Here is a 24320-nt window from a genome sequence, read left to right on the forward strand (position 1 = left end):
AACTGCAGCGAACTCCCTCTCTCGTGTACGCCATGGAGGCAGTCTGGAACTTCGTAATTTTCTTGGGCCCTGGGCCAATACTGCTGACAGTACCTTAGGTACACAAGTTCTACTCCAGTTCCTACGTGACGCTGAACTAGGCAAATTTCTATAGATCACAGACAGAGCAAGTGTGTCGCGATATCTACTCTTTCGAACTGTGGCGTTCATCTATTTACTTTGCTTGTGTTGGTGTTGTTACTCTTTTTTTTTTCGCGTCGTTTACTGTTCAATTAGTTTCAGTGTTTACATTAACGATTCTCTTTTCAATTGTATTTTTATGGCCGGACTCTGCTGGCAGCATTCTCTTGTTTTTACTTTCCTTTTGTTTTCAACGTTTCTTGTTTGTCTTCTTCCTGCTGTAACCCTAATGTATAATATTCACCACTCATCAACGTAGTCACCCCCCCCCCCCCATTTGGTGTAGCAAGCCTTGTCCCTAGCAGGGCTGACCTCACCAGTTCACATCAAAGAGCCTTCTTTCTCTCTCAAAGGCCGAATAAAAAAATCTAGGTTAGTGCAGTTTCTTTGCTGTTATTGCAACAATGCGCACTCTTCTGTTCGTCTTCAAACCAACCGAATACCTCTTGGCTTCCTGAGTAAAGCGAAAGCCATAAGTGCTCCGTTCTGTGATGAAGCGGCGTTGTTGTTTAGTTGTCCCGTGAAGAAAATGGCCACCTAATTACCGAGTAAATAAATAAAAAAAAATTCCTCCGCACCTCCCCGAAGGGAATTGTGCAGAAATGCGAATGCATTGGGTGCACCGATGAGTGTGTTGCGAGTAATGGCGTAATTAATGACGAGAGTGTGAACGTAATCATTTATTCATCAGCACCTGTTTGTTTTATCGTTGTACCTGACGGCCACAATCACTGCCTTGTGATCGCTTAAGTGCACGGTCAAAGGGTCTTTGAGAAGCATACGCGCGTCACAGTTTCGCTTAAAGACCAGATCAATGCAACTCCCGTGAATGGTAGTGGGGCACGTGTCGAAGCCGGCAGAGAGACAATGCATAGAGTGCCTGGTCTGCATGTACTCGACCAGCCACTCGCCACTCTTCTTGCGCACGTCAACGTTGAAGTCGCCAACCAAGACTATGGGGTCAGAGGGTTTGGAGCGCACGCGCACACTTTCCATAGCCGCGTCCAGAAATGCATTCGCATTTACGACGACGACGACGACGAAGGCAGAACTACGAGGCGCGAGCGCACGTGCGACGACGACGACGACGGCGAAAGAAATGCATTCGCATTTACGACGACGACGACGACGAAGGCAGAACTACGAGGCGCGAGCGCACGTGCGCTCGCGCTGGAGGAATGCAGGCGCACGCCGGCCAACGGAGCAAGACAACCCCCGGCTAATAAATGCATTCGCATTTAAAACTCATGGGCTCCGATAACATCTCAACACTGGTCTGCCGAGTACCAGTACGATTCTCTATCTCTGCACGTTGCCAGCGTAAAACAAATGTTGTTGATGATGATCCTTGGGGAATCGGCAAGGAATCAGGAGCCTTGAGGGGCGATATGTCCGCTTCACAAAATGCACAAAGCTATGAGTTTGAAACGTAAAAGTGGTAGGATAATGCGAGCCGCATGCCACCTGAACGTGATGACACGGGAGCAGAACGGGCGCACAACAGCCGCGCCGAACCCTTGTTCTAGGGAAGCTGTGGCGGGCGCCAGTCTGCTTAGGGACCTGATTCGGGCCGTAAGACGAAGAAACGAAGAAAGCGACGATTGATACGCAAACACGGTGTAGCAGAAAAAAGGCGGGTACAGTAATTCGCCCCTAAAGGCAACAAACCGAAGGTGGAGCTGGATATCAATGCAAATTTCATGCTGCAGCAGCGAAGTTATTACCCTTCCGCTTTCGCCTTCAGATAAAACAGACTATAAGTGCTCCGAGGAAGTTTTTCCCTCAGGATGATGACTGAAGGCGACGTATTAGCACGTGTTGCTGTGCCATCTTGATACTTTTGGCCGGTTTACGCACACCACTTGCTCTTGGAGCAACGGTGACGTCAGGTATCGGTGGCGCTATGGCACGTGGAGGAGAATATTCCTTGCTGGTCTGCGATAATGGCCTTCTTATATGTCTGGGCTAAAAACGAGGAAGGTAGTGCGAAATGAATGAGGACCTCCAGAATTAAACGCCGGTAAAGAGTTAATCAACGTCGACCTTCTGATGAGCGTATTCGAGTTACCGCTATGTACTTCTACAGGGAAAAAAAGCGCTTTCATATATTATCCTTCAACTCTTTCCTTACGCATAGTATAGAGCACTCGTAGGCCATGTTATCTTCTTCTTGACTCCTACCTATTAGGCTCACGTGAAGATCACGTGCAGCGTTACAGACGTGAACGGTGTAGTTGCAATAAGAACACACGCAGCATATTCTCATCTAAGATGCCAGTTTTTCTTTCCTCGAAAAAGGCTCTCGCAATAGCGCCTATTTGTATGCGAACACATGCCCGCATTCACATGCATAGAAAGTGTGCCCCCTTCCATTGGATTTCGCGTGGTTAATCTCCCGATCCGCTTCGCCGTAGATTTACTACGGATACTTAGTAGTGATAGCGTTTTGACACTCCTTGTTTTGATCCTTGTCATTTTGATTCTTTGACGCACTCAAAACGTTTCCTGGAACTTCAGCTCTGAACACACTACAAACTGAGTTACGGCATCCAAGTAGTATGAAAATTTATATCTATACGTCGATATATACATTGCCAAGTACCGTCGGCAGTTTGTTGTCAGAATGAGCGGCTGCTTAGTAACCCGTGAAAACGCTTGACATGCACAAGAATCCACACTGAAGTCTTCCCATGCCGCACAATCCAGAAACGAGTCGCCGCGGGTATATCCAAGACGAGAGAGACGCAAGTCTGACGCTGAAATCGTCCGACACCCGTTTCTCCAATCGCTGAGGTAGGGCTCGTGCATGGTTAGATTCATGGGCAAGCTAAATGGCGATGAGCAATCAGACACCCACTAAATGCTGTTAAGAGCTCCGAAGAGCACCGTGGCAAACCCGCTCGACTAGGAAGCGGCACCGGGCAGCTTGCCTTCGGCGCCTGAACGGGTCAGGGAAGCACCTCGAATCCCGATGCTGCCTCTTGTGCCGTGGGCGCGGCCACTTGTATACAGCCGGAGTGGCCGGCTCCTCCGTCGCCGTTGGTGTGCGCTTCCTTTGTGTCCTGAGAAGGGACACTCCTACGTCGAGAGGGCATCTTACTCAGCCTTTCGATTCCAGTGAAAATCGCCCACCCATCCGAACTCTTCGCATCCTCCTCCTTCTCTTATTCGAGCTGGTATCCGTCACCTTCCCAAGGGTTGTAAGACGTACCCACATCGGGAGAGGTTGGCCGTATCTCAGCGGATGGCTTGTGCTTAACATAATAGCCTTAACTTCCGACGCAAAGACTGAAACACAAAAGAAGAAAGTGGCATGAGACGAAGCGGATCATGTGGATGGTAGTGAGAGAACACTATCGCTGCAGTGGAGGCCTATAAGAGTAATTTGAGTCTGCTAATTAGAAACCCAGTGTCTAGAGTGCCGGCACTCTAGCTGATCGCTTCAGGCATGACTATATTGCCGTCCGACAACATTCGAATATTGACTGCTAGGCTAGAACCGACCAAAGCGTCGGTCGTTGTAGTCTAGAGGGTCCGTCTTAGCTTGTTGATCCCAAGGGCGATGTGTCGAGACCACCTCTTGCCTTGGTTGTTTTTAAATCGAACTATAATTTTTATGGCTTTGGTTCGTTTTAAATTATTTATTTGTGTGTGTTAGGTTATGTCATGCTATGTTTACTATACGATGCCTGGCTTTACGTCATCTATAGCGGTGTAGTGCCAGACGCGGCAATTTTTTGATAAAACGCCGGTGGACGTCGATATTGTGGAGTTCTTATAACACCGTCGGACGGCACTCTAGACGCGGCCAATTAGAAAAGTAGCAAAGAACGTTTACAGTATCATCGTATACCCATATCTAACAAGCGTGATTTGCCGGGCCTCTGCCATAGAACAGGCAGAAGGAGAAAACAACGCGATGAAAAAGGATCGTGACGGGGCTACCGAGAGGTTCTCAATCGCACCAGGGGATGCGTTTCTGCCTGTCTATGCTGTCTCTACTCTGAAAGGCTCTGAAACATCCTCCCCAGCGGCAGCCGTGAAACGCGGTATCCCACGAAAGTACGGCGAGCAGAAGCACTTCGTCGCTGGAGCTAAAACCATCGCCAACCAACACCACGGACACCGTAATTGACGCGAAGATTAGACGTCACATTTAGTATATCGCGCTAAAGACGTCGAAACTGGATATTGCATAATCAGAGCAGAACTGCTGTGACACCTAAAGAAATATATTTCTTTACATTTCCAACCAAAAGCACGGTTAAGTTTATCTCTGACGGTTCTTTGTATTTAGCATTTTTTCCTTCGTCCTCAATGAAAGACTCACAACGATTATAACTGATGGGTCGGTTTGAAGAGTGTGTCAGCATCAATGTATTGGTACCCCGAGGGTTTGCTTCTTGACTGAAGACGTCACAGAAGTGAGCACGAGGTTGTGGTTTCGGTTTCCGGGCGAGGCCACTGTTTTTCTTGTGGAAGGGAGGAACTAAATAACCTGTGTATGTTATGTATAGCTGCACGCAAAGGAACCCCGGCCGTTCTTGTTGCACCATCTACTATGTCGTAACCAAGCGCATCCTCTTCACGCTTTGAATGTCTTCAGTTGATATTTTGGAACTTTGAATACCCCAAAGGAGCTGAGCCTTCTTCCCTTTGTTTCTTTCCGCAGCGGTGTCGGTGTCGGTGTCAGCCTGGACGCTGGTGTCCATATCGCTCGAGCGCTTCTTCGCAATCGTGCGGCCCTTGGAGTCCCGACGCTGGCAGACACGGTCACACGCTTACCGGGTTATCCTGCTCGTCTGGCTCTGCTCCATGGTCACAATGCTACCGATAGCCGTGCTCTCGGAGCTCGTGCCATTGCGAGACGGTGAGTCACCTGTTCGTGTATGCACCGTTAATTCTCGCGCTTACGTAAAGTGCCGCTCCAGAGCATGCTACATTTCCAGTGCTCACTATTTAGCCCACGGGGGAATAGCACGTTGCTACTCACCATCAAGTGAGACATCGACGCTGAATGTATTTATTTTTTTGTATTTATTTATTAGTTTTACATACATTGCTGAGCAAAAAGAAACATTACGCATATTCTAGGCATGACATCAATGCACACCTGGTACTCGCAGTGTTATTTTAATTGAGAATAAATGTGTCCTTCCCATTTGCTATGTAGCAGGAGGAAAAAAACGTTTACTGCTCCCTCTGCATAGGAAGAAAGGAGCTCGGTATGGTTGTCGGTCACCCATAGTGCATGGGTGGCGTCCCTAGTCCGGGATGCGGTGGCCCGGGGCAGCTAGAGTGACCCTGGTCACCAGGCCACACTGGTTTTGCAGGGCGTCGCTTGTCAGTAGGAACTCCCACTGCTATGGTGTCGGTGCGATGGATTTTACTAGTTCCGTGATTGTTTTACACTCCCATACCATCTGGTACATGGTGTTGGGCCTTCCAGAGCAGAAGTTTCAGTCGTTGCTGAACAGCGTGGGGTGTATCCTGTCCTGCACCGTTGTGTGGCGTGCGGAAACGAGTTTGCCTACAGCCTTCGGAACTGTGTGGCTTCATTGGTTAGTTTCGGTGAGGCGGCGGGTATATTGTTCTTGATAGCCTATAGTGCTCTAATATGTCTCTGCTGCGCTTGGGGATGGACGGGTGGTTGTCGGCAGAGTGGTGAGTGCCTATGAGGGTTGAAGCCCGGTGTGAGTGGCCTCGGGCTGCGGTATCTGCCGCTTCATTACCCTCCAAGGACTTGTGCCCGGGTGTCCAAACGATATGTACGTCCAATAGTTTTTTTTTTTCTGCTTTTAAACCCTGAGATAGTAGAGAAAGGGCCGTCGCTGAAATATGGCCCTTTTGAAAGTTACGGCAGGCCGCTTGCGAATAGCTGAGCAAGTTCTGGGTTTGGGTTTCCGCTATAGTCCTGGTGGGTCACGGCTGGTGTCGTGTTTTCCTTCCGAAATTTCTTCTTTACTGCTTCTAGGGCGCTTTTCTCTGTGTCCAGGAAATTGGGAATAAGTCGTTCTACTTTTTTTCTGGTCGTTGACTTTGACACCGAATGGTGTGGAATGAGTGACCTCAAAATATTTCATGTTCCCGGAGTGCTCAGGGATCATCATTTGTCACAAAGTTGATTCGAATTTTGTTTTTCATATTGGTTGGCGTATTATGTGGCTTCTTTTGTTAACAGGACAATGCGACGTAGTAATTTCTTGTTGCATTTCTGTTTCTTCCATCTTCGGGTAAGGCTTCGTCGCGCCTCCCAATGGTGTAAGAGGGAGGGATCCGCGCTACGATTATCTGTCACTAATTGAATTTCTTTGGTGTGTTTGTTGGCCCTCTATTTCAATCGGGTGGTCCATGCTTCGAGATCAAATAAGTGATCGTCTTCTCCTTCTACCTCCTCTTGCTCTCTGAAGGTTTTCCAATCCGTGGTTCTCGCCGTTCCCACTCTGGTAAGGGTATGGTTATGGTGGTCCGTGGTGCTCAATGGTCAGTTGGAAAATATAATGATCACTTTCCAGTTTGTTTCATCCAACCTCGTTCACTTTACGTGAGGTATTTCCCCCTAAAAATGTCAGGTCTGGAGTAGTGTCTACAGACACACTGTTGCCAATTCGGGTGGGTACTGGATATCATTCCTCAGGTTCAGGCAGCGTTGCTGGGCAAGGTTATGGACTTGCTCTCCTTTTTTATTGTTCTAGCATACCTCCACGCCACGTGAGGAGCATTAAAATCACCCACTACGACAATCTTATTCCTTTTGGTCACTTTGAAGACTGGATGAAAGAATCCGTCAAAGTCTCCCAATTTGTGGACTGTATGCAGATTTATCCTCGTGGGTAATAATTCAATGAAAGCGTGGTCGATCCTGGGTTGGATCAAGTGCTGTTGCGTCGTTAAGCGCTTCGAGGTGAGGATGGAAGTGCTGGTCTTGCCTTCGGCTATGTGCGTATCGCAACCTCTGAAGTCAAGGGTTTTCGTTTGGGTTTCCTGCGTGGCCAAAATTTCGAGTATATTTTTCTCGCTGAAGCGCAAAAATTTTTGTCTTTTCAGTCCAGTGGTCTAGCTGCAATTTCATTGCCATATTGTGAGTTTATGTTCCTAATTTGCTTTGTTTTTGTTCTTCTGGGAGTCGCTACTCATCAATTGCGAGCATAACTTCCCTACTTGCTTTCGAAAATAAAAAAAATCGTGTTGAAACAATATTTTCACCCCAAAATGCAAAAAGAGCTCGCGTGAGCTTGGACCCCGTGAATGTCCTCCAAGTGGAACAGTAAGGAAATGGTCAATTAGATGTTGCGCGCAGGGGAACGCGGGAAATTTGAATTGACTTTAGCAAATCTCCTCCGTGGGTGAATCGAGAGGGAGGGGAAGAGCATGAGAGGTGGACGGGGAAGGGAAGAGAAGCGCCTGGAAGGGGCGCAAGAAGACTATCGTTCTTCGAGGACATTTGCAGCGAAGTTAGCAGATAAGGGGCCTTTTTTTTTGCTTCCTTCTTTTTTGCCGTTCGCATGATTACGCATCCAAGACAGTCTGAACCGGAGCAAAGCTCGTCCCTTCTGTGACGTGCCTGCTGTGTACGGTGTTTATTTCGACAAAGGAGTGGAGGCACAGTAAAAAGTGATAACTGGCATCCATTCGTTCTTGGCTGGCGTTATCGCAATCTGCAGTACTCGGAACCGCTATCGAAACACAGAACAAAAGGGAGGAGCTTTGCGCCGGTCTTGGCTTCTAGCATGCGTAATCATGCGAACGGCAAATAAATTTCGCCGTTTGATATCTCGGACTACGGATGCGCTAGAAGAATTCTTCCAATTGAAACTGCGTAGAAACAGGATTGCGTCTAACTTTCCAATGCAAACATGCCTGGTTACCGCAGCCACTAAAAAGTTAATTAATCAATTTCAGTTAATTAAGCCACCTACGTCAATAATTTCCTCCTAATGAAGTGTCTCCCTTGCGCATAACCTCACTGTAGAGGTGGCCTTCGCGTAAATCTAAGCGCCTATTAAAAAAAAAAAACCTGTCGACTTAACCTAGATCACCCTGTATATATATTGCAATGATGCTGAGTGGTAGTGGATTCGCTACCTGACGTCGCTACCTGACGTCGTCGCTACCTGACGTCGTCGGTCTCTTGCCTGCCTCGTTCGAATCCTTCCCTGCCCTTTTCGCACGCACGCAGAGCGCCAGAAGTGCCGGGAGGTGTGGCCCAGCGTGACCTCGGAGCGGGTCTTCAACGTGTACCTGGACGTGACGCTGTTCCTGCTGCCCCTGGTCATCATGTCCTTCGTGTACAGCTGCATCTGCGCCACGCTCTGTCATGGCATGAAGCTCGACAACAAAAGTACGCCCCGCTGCTGCTGCTGCTGGCCCGCCGGCTTCGCACTTGTTCGCAGGGCCGTGGCCGCGGCGGCGCCGCGCCGTTTCTGGAGCTGTGACGCTCCGGCGCCAGAAACTGAGCAGCATCCTTCAAGTGAGATGATCAGTGCGCCCTCCTCCCACGGACTAACACCTCACTAACTTACCCCCGCGTACACGCTGACCCCCACTAACCCCCGCACTAACCTATACTGTAAAACATGTCCCACAACACGACGTCTCAAAAACGCGCTGGTGCTCGTACCGCTAGCGACCGCAGTGAAGGATACAAAAATATGCCTAATAAAGGCAAATTGGTGAGCATTTACGAAAGCAAAGCGTAAAAAACAAAGGGCATGACAGCAAATGCCATAATTGACGCAATCGCTGCAACTGTAGAGATTGCTCCTCCAATCCTGGCAATTTCATACTGTAGGCAATACGGCGATCACCGCCTGGGGTTTACCAACACGAAGTAGCCCGACGCTCGTGGAAGTCCGCGAGTGGATAAGTGGATTAGCCAAACCGGCCACAACGATCTGCCGCTCGAATTTGGTTGAAGCCGATTGGCACCTTCGCGTACGTTACTTCCTTTCAAAATAGCACGTCCGGTCTTTGGGGCACAAAATGATCTGTTGTGCGCCGAAACTAAACGCGTAAAGGAATAATTTACGGCAAAAAGCACTAGCTGACGCCTGGCCCCATGACGCCTGAATGAAGGAGGGGCTCGGAGTACGTCGTTGTTAGAAAGATTTCGAGCCAAATAGTGAGTTTGCAGATTGGGAATTCTCCTTCAACGAGAGCGCCGGTTTAGGTGTTTGTGTTGCCGTTCGCGAGCTTATTTTTGCGTTGGATGCTGCGGGGGCAGTTTATAAGAACATGCATTAGACTCTGTAGCTCTGGCAGAACAGAACCCACGCTCATTCAGAAAAAAAACGATATGGCAAGAAATGTGAAGTCTGACAGCGCTCTCACAAAACGAAACTTTTGAATCCCTCATTTGGCCTTGTTTTCAGCATTTCGGTCAAAACGCGCAATACTTCTCGTGCCTCTACATTTTTGTATCATGACAAGTGAACGAAAAGCGACACATTCACTTGCCGTCAATGCAATTAGGTTATTGATTTGGGCTACTTAGTGCATTCTATGTCAATTGAAAACAGGACAACTAGACGGGGCGAGCAATGACAGCACACGGTGCTTATTTTGCTACACAATTCGAACAAACCTGTAAATTTTTTCATGCTGTGTGCTCAAGCCGCAGTCACTGCTTTTTCTTATTGTAGATTCCGTAGAGTAAAGCAAGCCGCCTATCTAAGTGTGCTCATCCAACCAATCCTAGCCCTAGTACATTCATGAAATGCGCAACCTTGACAGCAGCGCACACTCCGTTTCTTGAAGGACGAATTTGTGCCGTGACTTTTATCTTTACCTTTCGTGCAATGCCATCGCCTCCTGTATTTTTACAATGCCAAACGCATCAGCCCGGACCGGCCAACCAAGCCCTCTCCTTCTACTCCGGCCACTATCCCCCAATCAGTAGCCTTCCCAGTGCTTCAATCATGTGACCTGTTCAGCTTGGGGCGACGCGTGGTGGAGAGCGGCAGCGTTGGCAAAACTTGCTCCGCCGCGGCTCTGAGCTTTCTAGCGCTGGCACGAGCGCCATTTCTTTGACAATCTCAACCATCGGTTGCCTTGGCAAACAGGCACAAGCCGCTCTCGAAGTCAGTTACGGTTGCGTGATCCCGGTTCAGCTCGGGGCCCCACCTGGCGACATGTGGGCACTGCAGGCGTACCACTCACTCCCATTGGGAAGCGCGCGATGCGTTTGTCATTGTAAAATTACAGGAGGCGATGGCAATGCACACTACCACACAAAAAGCTAATTTCTTTCGGTGTTGCGTTTTTGCGAGCTCGCGTATAGCATTCGCAGAGTTTGTGGAGGGTGGCACGTCAGAGGACACGTATAGAAGATAGTTCACTCACTAAAAAAAATCAAAGGCTGCTGAAGTGCATCACTGCGAAGCGTTTGAGTCCTCAACGAAGGAAATAGCCATCTACCTTTACGACTGCTGGTGGTGGTGGTGGTGATTTATTAACAAAGAAGGGAAGAGAAAAGGCCTGGGGATATTGTTGAACTCAACGGGAAGTTCACCCTCATACGACCCAGTCCAGGGAAGGGGATTGGGGCTTCAAAGGATAGGAAGAGGGAAGGGGGAAGAGAAGAGCGGTACGACTGCTGGTTGGGTACCAGCCGCCGATCTCCCTCCCCCTGCTCTTCCCCGCCACCAGTACGAGGTCATTCTATCTGCCTGTGGGGTGGCGGCAGGTCCCACGTTCCCATCAAGACGAATATGTTGTCGTCCAAACCTTCCCCATACTTTTATAATGATTGGCATATCCAAAGAACGTAAACCACCACCACGAGCACGGATATGTGCATAGGCGTTTGACGAGAACATGTTACAAGAGTTTTCACGCACCGAGAATCACAGGTGGTTGGAAGGGTGAGACCCGAAACTGGACTTTCCCCGCCGGACTCCTAGTACACCTCGTTTCCTTCCCGAAGCCGGAACAAAATAAACGTGGGCGGATTTATTCAGCACCAAGAAAAAAAAAAAGAAAAAGGGGCGTGTTGCACAGGAACAGGCGAGGAGTTACATGTTAATGGAAATGCGTTCAAGTCCAGAATACTTGTCTTATGTTGAGAGTTCCCTTCCACGGCTTACACGCAATTTTATCACCTGAAAAGGATATTTAGAAGTGCCCTTTTCCTGGCACCGTCTTTCTCCCGGATTGGCTGCCCTCAGCTCTGACGCCACACTTGTCATTTAGGCAAGTGGAATTTGTCGAATCGGCCGCTCATGTGAACACACAAAAAAGTAAACCGTCTCCGTGAAATACGTGAAAGCTAAGGGGAAAGTTGTCTAGGACAGCAAGAAATATAAAGATTAAAATTCTGTAATGTGGCTGAAATTTAAGCTGAAACAAATTATCTAGGTGCTGTAAGTACTGTAATAGCAATATGTGTTGGCGGAGAACGTGCTGAACGATATGAAAGCGCGGAGTTTTGTCTTCATGTACCATCTTTCTCTTTTAACGTATGCGAGACCCATCTGAATCTGAGTTCTTAATTTCGCAACGCTAGAAAAATTTCAGGCATGCTTTTAAAATTGCTTGAGGTGGCATAAATTCAGGCGGAAAAAAAATTGTCCAGATGTTGTAACTGCGATAAGTGAGCTCGCAGAAAGTTCTGAATAATCCACCAGCGCCGAAATTGCCTTTGCGTACCGTCTTTCTGTTCATTTTCTTCGAAACTCATCTGAAGTTGAGTGCCTTGTTATGCAATGGACAGTAGACTGGCTTATTTAAAAAATGGGCGCGTGAGCTGTGCCAACAATTCCATCGTATTGTATCTCAGCGGACCCGTGCATGGATGGATTATGTAATCTCGCTGATATTGTCCTAGAACCGGATCTGCCGGCCACACATACCGAAAATCTCACCGTGAACGGATATTACGGGCACAATCCATAAAAAAGGGTAATGCCTTATATGAAAATACTTGCATGCTATTCGTGAGCTGCAAGCACCGATGTTATATATACACGCGTACGTACAGTCGTCGAAAGCGTTAACAACATGGAAACGGTGCTAGGGTATGCAATAAGCGGGCGCTTAAGATAGTCACCGGGGCATCTCCACCAGCTGATTACCGTCGCTAACAACGCTGGCGTTCTCCACTCGGCTGCCCCAGCGCATGCGCATAACGCCTCGTCAAATAGACTGGGCACTACAGTAACTAGCCGCTCTGTGCATTGACTGTGACTCGTTTCCTTGGTGTTGTTGACACTTTTGACAACTGCACATACATACATACATACATACATGCATACATACATACATACATGCATGCGTACATACATACATACATACATACATACATACATACATGCACGCATGCATGCATACATACATACATGCATACATACATACATACATACATACATACATACATACATACATACATACATACATGCACGCACGCATGCATACATACATACATACACGCTTACATACATACATACATACATACATACATACATGCACGCACGCATGCATACATACATACATACATGCATACATACATACATACATACATACATACATACGTACATACGTACGTACATACGTACATACGTACGTACATACGTACATACATACATACATACATACATACATACGTACGTACATACGTACGTACGTACGTACATACATACATACATACATACATACATACATACATACATACATACATACATACATACATACATACATACATACATACATACATACATACATACATACATACATACATACGCACATACGTACTTACGTACGTCCGCACGTACGTACGTAAAAAACCCTGTAAAGAACAGGTGCGGAAATGTTTATCCTATGACATGTATTGGCTTAACTAGAGGGCACTAGCAGTAGTCATGATGGATGGGTAAGTGACGGGACCTCAGTCGGTGGCGGAATGTGGACACCAACGCAATGCTGTTGGTGCGCAGTCTTTAGGAAAGTGTTGTTATGGTTGCATAAATCATTCCTCGCGCTGGAACACCGCTTTGGCAACTTCTGTAATTCCTCCCCTCAGATACTCGATTCGGCATCACCAGCGTTTTCACACTGGAGGTAAAGAGACCAACTGACCCAGACAGAAAGGTCGCAATCGTCGGCCATGTAGTAGTACTTTGTGACCTGGAACAGGTCCTGAAGGACGGCTTTGCACCGTGCGGCTAACAGTCCTAGCCTTCTTCAGCCCCTCCCAAGTGGCTTTGGCGAATGCCTCACTGTCCAAAGAGGTGAACGAGCCCTTTTCCCCAACCCGTACAAGAACCTTTCTGGCGCAGAAGCTCAAACGCTGAGGCAAATCCAGACGAACACTTACCCTAACAATTCCCGGCTATCCAAAATATTCCCTCAGTCGCACACAGAGGCATGCAATAAATGCGGAAACCCTTCCAACTTATTCCATGCAACATGGGCCTGCCCTATCATCTGCCCTTCAGGAAACAACACCCCAAATACGGTCGCGCTATGGGAGGCAGCTCTGGCCAGCTCCGACTTCGGGATTCAGAAGGACTTAATTCTTCGAGCCCGGAGAGGAGCAGAAGAGTCTGGGGCCCTGGAAGGAGGGCACCACCCCTAAGACAATCGCGACACCTCCTTTTTTTCCCTAATAAACGTTTATCTCTCTCTCTCTCTCTCTCTCTCTCTCTCTCTCTCTCTCTCTCTCTCTCTCTCTCTCTCTCTCTCTCTCTCTCTCTCTCTCGTTCAGGCAATCCTACACAAGGCGTATAGATGGATGCTTTTCGGCATACAAGACATTTATTGAATATATTCAATATTTGCTATACATATATCCTATAAACAGAATATATTCCATTTTCTATATAAAAGCACTGCGGCCACCAAAATTCTTTAGAAACTCCCTAAGGCACAACTAATTTTTAAGGAACCTGAGATTTATTTCCTTTCAAGGAAATAAACTTTGTCCCATTTTTACTTCAGACCAATGGTGCGAAAAATGCAGCGCATAAACCTGTATTTTTCATTTAGTACTCTAACATGGGTAGTTCTGTCCTATCAATTCATCGTCCGTTTGATGTTTGCCATGACCACAGCCTTCCAGCTCCTCTAGCCGCGCGGTTACGCTCGAAGAGCCGGTAATTTTTTCCTCCGATGCGGAAACTTTTTTGTGGACTTTTCGTTTACCAATAGACAATTGATACTAGCGCTTGATTTGTGGCCCGGCCGATTTTCGACATCTTAAAGTGCAGAGGTGCCACCTCGTCTGCTTCTGTGTGTTTTTTCCTCTTCGTCGCATGTTTTCGTGTCAGGCTGCCCACCCCTGCACTTGAAGATGTTATAACACCACCAACTAACCCACTTCAAATGGACCAATTTTGTCGTTATTTTTAATGAAGCGGGAGCAAACTTGACGTTGTACAGTTTATATTTGGAACTTGGTATAATATATAGGGTAATAAGTGTCAAGCTAACGTCTCTTTACAACAAAAAGCTCTCCAGTTTTTTTTTTTTTTTTCATTTCTTCACGGCAAACTTTGTTCTGAACTAGCAGCGTTCAGCAGAGACGCACTGAGAGGGATCAGCCACTTTGCGATAGGAGACAGCTGCTTGGTTTGCGCTTGTTTAAACGCCGCTATGTGCTCCGTCAATGTAGAAACATAAAACGTCATGCAGTTCCACCCATCTTGAAACCTATCGGAAGTGATTCGCCATTACGGGACGTGGCGCCGTTCTCCGCTCTTTGCTACTACGCCTCACGCTCTTCCCCTCTCTGTCTCACTCCTGTCTTCATGTATTGAACAGAGGTTTTGTCCAATGCAATTCAAATTTCCCGCCTTCGCAGTGCTCGCGCACCCTCTCCTTTAACGGCTCGCATCCTTTTCTTTATCTTTTGTTTCTTGTTCTGCCTGCAACGACACGAGCGGGAGTTCTGGTCTTTTTCTGCTTGCTTTCATCTCGCACGTGCTGGAGCCTTTCCGCGCCATTCTGAACGCGTCATTTGTTTCTTTGACGGCCAGTTTTTTTTCGCTTACTATCGTAAAAACCAACCCAACGAGCATTCCGAATCATAACTAAAGGAGCGCGGTGACTGCCGTTTAAGTGCATATGTTTTGCCTCAAATATACGTGCAGATTTTTAAGTGCGAATGCACTTCTTAAGCGAGCCTGAATCGTCCGCCGCCGTCGTCCGCATAGCAACAGCTGCGGGTGCGCGAGCTCCTCGTCTTCCTCCTCGTCTTCCCTAGCAACGGGGGGAGATGGCGCGCGCTACTCTCCTCCTCCTCTCTCCGCTCAGTGACTGCGGGTGTTGGCAACACCACCTAGACTTTCAAGGCCTGCGGAGTGCCGCCGTGACGTCACAGGGCAGGGGCGGCCGCGCGCCGCCCGCAGAGCACGGAGCTGGAGGCACTGAACAGGTTTAGTGCCGTGTCGCTTCGAAAATTGTGCGGTCGTGGTATTTTGTTTCTGTGCGTGTGCTTGGACATGACCCCGTAGTTTGCCGACCATGTAACGCCAAGTTGTGTTGTTTGAGTAAACATATTGGTGGCCACAAAAATCGTTTGAACTGTTGCTCGAGAATTCTTACTTGCCTAACCATTAACCAAGCTAACTTTAAATCCACGAGAAAATAGCAGAATTCTCATTGATTACATTGTAGTGTATACATGGGATATAAATGTGCTGTACTTGCAACTAACTGTAACGTTGTTTAGCTACAGCAGCAAACGAGGAGCAATTAGATAGTTTTGAAGTGAAGTTATAAGCACAAAACATTAACACACTTGAAGAACACGAGCTCGGTTTGGATAGTTTTTGAGCAGTACAATGCAATACATGCTAAATGACTCAACGTAAAGCTAAATTTGTATTTTACCTGTTCTTAATTTAAATACGTTCTTTTTGTCACGTACGAACAGCATCATTACGAATATTTCGTTGTAACATGCACACCATATTCAAGTTCACTGACATGTGCCAAAAAGCGCTGTGAGAGCGTAATGCGAAGCAGGACCGAAAAATAGGATTAATATATGACTAACTGGCTGATCATTCCTGGACGCCACGGTAAGGATAATGAAAAAGGATCGATGGTGCACGGAGGTGCCTGCAGCCGATTCATGTAAAAAGAATGAGTTTGTAAGAAAAAAATTCACATCAATAACGACTTTTAATTTTTCAAAATATATTTTAACAACAGTCCTTCACACACTACGCTGAAATTCGAAGGGGTCGGGACTATTCATTTTACTTTGCAGGTAACCATGCGACCATGTTGAACTATTGCGCTTATTCTAAATTTCAGGGCGTGTTGCTCCGCATTCATATAAAAGTATTACCACAAAATTACTTGATTTTTTAGGAACCAGTTCACGTCAATCCTGAGCAATTTACTTTTTGCTACCGGGCGTAAAGTGTTTATTGGGAAATTAATACGTCTAGATTAGTGAAACGTGTTATTTGGATTGTATTTGTGGCTTTTCGGCAAGCAACCTTTTTTTTTTTTTTTGCAGCGGAACATCCTAATGATTCCAGCTCCCTTTTAAAAGCATGCAGATCGATCACAACAAACGCATTTATGGTGGCTCTAAACGGATTTATTCCACTAAATGAGCACCAGTGCTGCTGTGAACACAGTGACTCACTTGCTCAACGTTTGAAGCTTTCTTTCTTTTGTTTTTGCACTAGCGTCCGCGATCTTGTCATTCAGTCGGCAGCAGAAGTTCTTAAGCAGGATGTTTGTACTGCACCACAGCACATGCTCCAGCAGGAGCTCACTCGTGTGGCCATCGTCACAAGCATCGAAGTCGGAGCACTCTTCGTCGGCTAGCAACTCCGCAGTGAGGTCAGTCGCTACCTGGCGCTGGTTGGGCATACTCAAAAACTGCTCCTGCATCTTCGAGAGTTGCTCAACGACAGCGTAGTTGTAGGTTACAGCGTTCACTGCTAACATGGTAGGGTGCACAAGTCCTCCGCGGTCCATTTCTCTCACAAGCTCGTAGTGCTTTTCGTTCACAGAAACTCTTATCTCCTTATTCAGCGTCAGGAGGGCCCTTTATTTTTCGCACTTGAGCTTCTTCAATGTGGCATATACGGCGTATCCTGCCACATATACCAGGACGGGAATGACGTCTCTGATTTTCTGCAACGTTTCTTCAGTCACCACTACGTTGCAGAGAGGGACCGGTCTGCTTGTGTCCTTATCCAAGTCGTCCCACTTCTCATCTTTGTCAACAATACTTCCGGTCGATCGGCCAGCCGATGGAAGCGTACTTTGAAGGCGCAGTTTGTTTTCGCATTCGTACACCTGCCTTATAGAGACGTGGTACTGTCCTCCAGCGAGCTGCCTGTACTTGCCGAAGCGGTCTTCGAGGCCATCCGTCTGAATTTTTCCCAGGAGAACGTAGGACAAGTTGAGTTCGTTGAAGCAGTATCGGGCGACCTCTATGAGTCCACTGGTTGTTTGGTGAAGAGCACCATGTGTCTCTGCTGTTAGCTTGCCGCTGTCGTAGCTCTTGGTCCTAGCTTTCCACTCGTCCAGCCAGTCCAAAACCTTGTAGAGGAAGTGCACTTTGGGATCATCCATTGAGAACAATGGTTCTTGGAAGTTGTCCCGAAGCCTCTGTCCTTTGTGTGGCGTTTTGACGTTTACAATCTTCCACCATTTCACCACGATGTCAATAAAGGTAGAGGTGCCCTCAACATGGCCTAGACTGTGCTTTTGTGCTATGGCTCGAAGAGCTGGGGACAATGTGTCATTGAATATCTGCAGTGCTAGCTTCACGTTTTGTCTTTCGGTGGCTGAAGGAAAAAGGCTTTTTCGAGACAACGTGTACGCAAACCTCAGCAGTTGTCCGAGTTCAAGATCATAAGCCTCTCTTAAGGTTTCAAACGAGGCTGACAACATGCGGCCTTCTCCTTCTATGTCGAATTCCGGAAAGGAAAAACATCGCTGGTGGTTTTTCTGGTTTATCCAGTTATTCCGGATACATTTGAGCAGGTGCACTGTGTCTAGCACGTGGAAAAGTGGCCTTTGAGGATCACATGGGTGGGGATAAACAAAGTCCGATGTACCAGCGGTTGCACACGACGCGGATGTCTTGAACTTTGCCATTGCCTTTCCGTTCACTTTGTTGTTGTCAGTTACAACGCATATTATCTTGTAACCAATTTTCTCAAGGCCACAGATGACGTCCCTCAGCAAAGTGTGCAAAAACTCTCCATCAGCTCCACGTACGGGTACGATGTGGGCAACCTCCTTGAATTTGCCAGCAAGGCTTTGAACCATAAAGACAAGCGCACTGTTTGCTGGTTCCTTGGAATTGTGGGCAGCACCGGTGATGTTACCACCTTTATAGTCAAAAAAAGGTTTAATGTGAATCTCGTCCACCATCAGTACTGCAGTGCGTTGGAAATCATCCAGATCAGATACTTTTGTTCTCATGTACCTGAGGAATGTGGCATCTTGGTGCTCTAACTGGGGATTCATTCCATACGACGAACATATGGACCTAATAGTCCCAGGGTGCGGCAGAGTAACATTTCCATAGCTGCGGATGTATTTATAGGCGTGGGGTGATATGGTAAAGAGCAGGCAGCAAAATACCATAAATTCAGCTGAATAACGCCGCCTCATCTTATTCGCCAGCAGCAGTTTGAACTGTTCACACAGGAACTGGATGGCATGGGCCTTTTCCTCTGGTTGTGTGTCCGACAGAGTGTTCAGCAGGGAAGAAATGGTTTCAAGCATTTCTTTGTCTGAGTTTTCTGAAGGGGAATCAAGGCTGCTATTCCACTTCTCGACGCCGTCCAAAAATTCCTTTAAAGCCCGCTTGCTGTCTGCGACAGGGGGAACCGACAAGCTGGTGCCCAATTTTGTCATCTTTCTCTTCATAAAATGGAACACAATTCCAAGGTCGCCTTGTACAGTCACTGAACATTTAATACACGGGGCTCCCTCTTCATCGACGTGCAGCAAAATTAGGTGGTCATTTTTTTCAATGACGTCCCAGAATGCACTCCGTTCGCACCGAATGTAATCTGTTAGGTCTTTCAGATTGAGAACTCTGTCCGCGTCCTCTTCGCTGTGAAAAGCCTCAACTGATTCTGCTATAGCCTTCTGCATGGCCGCCGCTTCCAGTCGTATTCGCTTACTATCTGGGCTCTCCCGAGTAGCGTGCTCGGACGACAGGTAGGCCGGACAGTCCGGTAACCTGGTCGGAACTGCCCCCGGGCGAAGGCGCGGCTTTGGCAGAGGCGCAGTCACTGTACGTCCTGTGGCACCATCGACGTAAGAAGTGCTGTACAGAATGTCTTCGGGTGCGAAGTGGTGCGCACATACCTGAGAAAGAATATTACCTTCGAATCAGTAACAACCCTTTCAGCAAGGTTACGCTATGCGTTAGGTAGACTGTATTTAACTCTTTCGTTGTGCGATAATGTGTGCAATGCTACACCTTTGCAGTCGCGGGAAAAACAATATTCTAGACGGTAAGGAGTTACTCACCCTGGAGTTCTGTGTGGGCTGAAAGTCCTCTCGGCGGATCGCACGTATCCATTTGCGGCGACACTCGTCATCTTGCGGGAACCGAAATACCGGCACTTTACACTCTGGTGTGTAATTTCCGCGACACCGCGGAACTGAACACTTGCTCGGCATGAGAAATTTAGTGAGGCACCATCCCGGCAGAATGACAATTGACAGGCACGAAAGGAAGCGTGTTCACGACCATGCGCGCAGTACCATGCACGTGGGCGCAGTGAGGAAAAAAAAAGCTGACTGAGAACACGGCAGTTTCAGCATACAGGCGCTGCCGAAAATAGTGCGGGGTAGGTATCATTCAACCCCCGTCGAACTTGCTTGTAAATAAAGGCTGAAACTTATAAACATAATTTTACGTTATCTTTGTCCACAATTTACCGAACAATCTGTTCTCATTCTACCGCAAAATATACATCGATATTTGTTGTCACTGCGCGAACTGACACAAACACGGGCATGCTGTGTGGCACTACTTGAATCTATTTACTCTGAAGGAAACTTGTTGTGAGGGGTGGCTATGAAAATTCTGGTAAGTGGTGGTTAGTGAACCCTGCCGCTCAGCCACCACAAAGGATAAGCCGGGAAGTTATGCTGAGTGGGCGCGCCTTTTCTTTTCGTCCCCTTCTCGTTGTGCTTTTGTGGGCCACATCGGGAGGCAATTACCGTGTCTCGCGACAATGGCCGTCTTTCTGCTCCTGCACGGGGGGGGGGGGGGGGGACAGTGGAAGGGGTGGCAGGGCCCCCGAAAGGCTTGCAGGCGACGCTAGCAGAAAAGTATTTGGGCTTTGCAGGGAAGACGACCTTGTGCTTTGCCAAGAAGCCGACTTTTTCAATGAGCCCCCGCCCGCCCCAGCCCGATGACGTAGGCCGCGTCGGGCAAAAGAGAATTTCGGCTTTATAGTCTAGGTGGTGTTGGTGTTGGGCGCCTCCTCTCCACTTCGGGCGGGAGAGCTCTCGCTCGCGTAGCGGGCGCTCCGCATTCCGACGCGTGAGGGCGCTCGTGTAGCCCTCGCCGTAACGGCGGGCGCTACTCTCCTCCTCCTCTCTCCGCTCAGTGACTGCGGGTGTTGGGCGCCTCCTCTCCACTCCAAGATCACGATATCCACCGTAATCGCGCAATCAACAACCGTGCATTCGCACTTACACACTCTCCCCCTCGGGGAAGTGCGAGGGAATTTTTTGTGCTAAGTAATGGGGACGTCTATGACCAGTGCCAGCGGATCCGCGGGTTTCGAATGGTTCTGCTTATAAAAACTTGTTGTTGAAGTATAAGTATGCTGTTAGCTTTTGGCCTGAAGGCTAAATCGAGGGAGAAGAGTGTATCTTTTCGAAGCCACTGTTTGAATGCGTGACGCCGCGTTACTCGGTTAGGTGCGGAACGCCGCGTGACACCGTGACAGTGGACGAGCTACGATGACAGGCCGGGCCCCTAGAGTGCTTCACGCCTAAAAACCTCCGCCTTTCAACGTGCGCAGCGTCACAAATAGCAGCTGCACGCATAGCGGGTCGAACGCATATGAGGACAAGAATCACGCGCATGCGCATGATGCCTCTCCCTGCAACCGCTCTGGTCACTCAGCGCTACGGTCGCTATGTGAATGCATGAATATATGCGTTTGAATTGAACTAAATACATTACCATAAAATTTCTGTATTCGAAGTCTCGCTTTGTTCAAACTGTTGCCTGGTACCCACTGTGCTGCAAGGGGAGCAAATCATCCCCGCTTTTAACCAATCATCGCTAATAAATAAGTACGTTTTCTGTCCAATTTATCTCATTATAGCGAAGATGTACGCTACATGCTAACGTGTTTAGGTGGACAGGCCTGGCTGCACTCACACGATTCATCCCGCACGATTTCTCAGCCAAAATTCGCCAAGCACCACAGATGCTTTGTCTGCTTCGCTCTTCCGTCACCCTCCATCATATGACGTGCTTTCAGTCCCTCATTCCCTTCTTCTTCTCCTTCTTCTTTTTCTTCGCGCGCGATCAGACGAGGAGCTGATGGCGACGAGTGCTGTGCACGAGGAGTACCACACCAACCCCAACATGCCGCAGCTGCTCACATCGCCGGACGTGGAGGCGAGGCTGTCGACGGTGCCAAGGAGGCCTTTCATCTTCAGGGGAAACTACCGAAAGGTATACACGGCCCCTGCATTGTAAAAACAAGTTGACGGACTTGTGGAGTGTCTTCGAAATGCGCTGGATTCCCCCCATCCGCGTGCCCCCGATATCCGAAATCTCGCGTCAGAGCATGCACATTTCCAGCTGTCCTGAACTGCCTAAAATTCCGTTGAAGTGCGCTCTTCCGTTAAAGTGCGCTCACATCGCTTGAGAAGAGCAGACAAACTTTGAGGGTGAAAAGAGGAAAGCGCCACCGGTATCGGTTGCTGCGCCTGTGTAGAGGCAAACACAAGGCTTCTCAAGTACGCAACGGCAAGAGCATGCAAACGCGTTGGATTTTTTTTTTTACCGCACCGTGATCCTATCGGTTATACCACCCCCTATCGAACTTTTATTCAAACCTATCAAAGCAGATCCCCGTCGGCGTTCTCCACGCGTAAACACAACAATCGGCGCTCTTTCGAAGTAGGCCTCCAAAACTTCCCTTTATAAAACAACTAGAGAGCAAGGCACACAACGACTAGGAAGAACGATGACGAAACAAGCATTCGACAAAAGCGCTTGTCTCGCCATCCCTTTTCTTGAAGTTTTGTTCATCGCGATGTATTTTTTGTAAAACAGAATTCACCCACTTCTGACTGATGTGTTTTACTGAAGCCCTTGAATTTCAATTGTGTAGAGGCTCCATGCATGTTCCTGGCAAAGCTTTTCGTTCATTTTATGCCGCGATTATGGGCTGAACAAGCGTCAGTTGAAGCGCACTTCTAGGGAAAGCTAACCCTGTAGGGTGGGTTTACTCTGGACCCCCTCCCACTTGCGTATTTATAAAGAGAATGTTTGGAGTGTATGTGTGTTTTGTGAAAGTTCGTAATTATTCCGCATGCATAAGTAAGTGAACGAAACTTTGGGCGCGCATCTGCAAACGGCGTGAAGCCCAAAGATCCATGGTGATTCATTCTATAGGGTTTAACGCGCCGACGTAACGCAGGCGATGAGGCGCGCCGTAGTGGAGGGCTCTGGATCAGTTTTGACCACCTGGGGATCTTTAACGTACTCCGAAATCTCGTACACACGGGCATTTTTGCTTTTAGCCTCCATCAGAAAAGCGGCCGCCTCGGCCGGGAAACGAACCCGCGACCTCGTGCTCAGCAGCGCAATGTCTTAGCCACTGAGCCACCACGGCGGGTGCAAAGATTCATGCTGCGCGATCATCTTTGGAAAAAAGCTAGTGCCGCAGTCCACTTGGCTTTCAAGAAAAGATGAGCGCAGCCGGTGCATTGACACAAGGAATTTGGTATGGTAGCTCGCCTTATTATTTTGTTTGCATCTGCGAAAAACAATCCGTATGGCTAAACTAGAATTTAGGCTTCCCAATTCCAGAACCTACAATTACTTTCTGCAGAACAGTCACAGAATGCTGAGTATGATGCCAAGAAACGAAAGGAAAAAATACCGACCACACACTGGCTTTCCATTCGTATTATTTTGAGTCTTTTTTAATTCATTCATTGAATGTGTAAGAGAAGTCCGCTGATTGGTTGTGCACAAAATCTCAGTTGTTTAAGAGATGGTCTTATTTGCGCCCCGGACGACGCCAGATTCTTCTGAGATAAACGCTCTGTTTTCAGGGAGCTGCATAAGGCACCGAGTGTTCTCAAATTTGCCTTCTTGTGGGCAACTCACGTCGGCTTAAAAAAAGTGTGGTTGTATGTGCGACTAATAAATGGGATAGCCAGATTGGCGCATATAGACAGAGAAGCGACAGGAACTATTTTAATGCGTAACATTCTTTGCCCCAGCCCCAAACGCGCAACTCCCTGTATTTGCACAAAATATGCGAAATTGGTGATGTTAACACATTTATCTATGTAATAGCTCAAATGAAGGTAATTGCGTTAATGTAATTTTAAAACTAAAAATTAAGAAATCGAAAAACTAAAGAATTTATATTAACCGTCAGTATTTGGCTAATTATACCTAAACCTGAGTATAAAACTGGGTATCAAGACAAGCAGAAACAGTATAAAAATGCTTAGGCATCAAAAGACATTTCTCAGAATTTCAACTGTTTTGTGAACAGCCGGAGCACAAATGTATTTGTGTGGCAGGTTGTATTATGCAATAAATCGAGGTCCGCTTTTCCGGAGCGCCTTGGCTCGGAAAGTATAAATGATATGTTTACTCCCATTTAGTCCACTTTTAGATGCGACGCTGAGAGCATCTCTTGTCGGCGGCCCTGTCCTTCCTGCGTGCGTCCGTTGTTGTCCGCACCGCTGCGCCCCTCCTCCTCTCGCCGTGATAGCGCGCCCTCTCCCGCAACATCTGTGGCGCGCGCAGTGCGGCGCGCTCTCTCACTCCGCCGGTGGGCGGCGCTGCGCGCAGCGCAAGCGCGCTGTGCGCATGTGCAGCACCCTCTTACTCCGCGGTCTCCTCTCCTTCGGGCGCGGTGCGCATATGAGTGCCGCGCTCCGGCCGGTCTCTCAGTCGACGGTCGCCCGCGCTACCCTTGCTCTCTCTCTCTCTC

The 24320-nt window shown here is 48.0% G+C and overlaps 1 protein-coding gene across 4 annotated transcripts in view; it reads left to right on the forward strand.

Annotated features, from left to right (window-relative positions):
• Positions 1 to 24320, forward strand: part of LOC144174748 (cholecystokinin receptor type A-like) — a 208746-nt gene that overhangs the window by 136159 nt on the left and 48267 nt on the right. For 3 of the 4 annotated variants that reach the window (XM_077703591.1, XM_077703588.1, XM_077703590.1), the window contains exons 2-4: positions 4853 to 5050; positions 8360 to 8650; positions 21666 to 21811. In XM_077703591.1, the coding sequence (XP_077559717.1) occupies positions 4853 to 5050; positions 8360 to 8650; positions 21666 to 21811 (635 nt within the window). The remainder of the gene's footprint in view (positions 1 to 4852; positions 5051 to 8359; positions 8651 to 21665; positions 21812 to 24320) is intronic. The other variant, XM_077703592.1, reaches the window with a different exon arrangement.

This window comes from Haemaphysalis longicornis, unplaced genomic scaffold (genome assembly GCF_048455015.1).
Source record: "Haemaphysalis longicornis isolate Haplotype H1 unplaced genomic scaffold, Haemaphysalis longicornis Haplotype H1 scaffold_3, whole genome shotgun sequence".
NCBI classification, from domain to species: Eukaryota; Metazoa; Arthropoda; class Arachnida; order Ixodida; family Ixodidae; genus Haemaphysalis; species Haemaphysalis longicornis.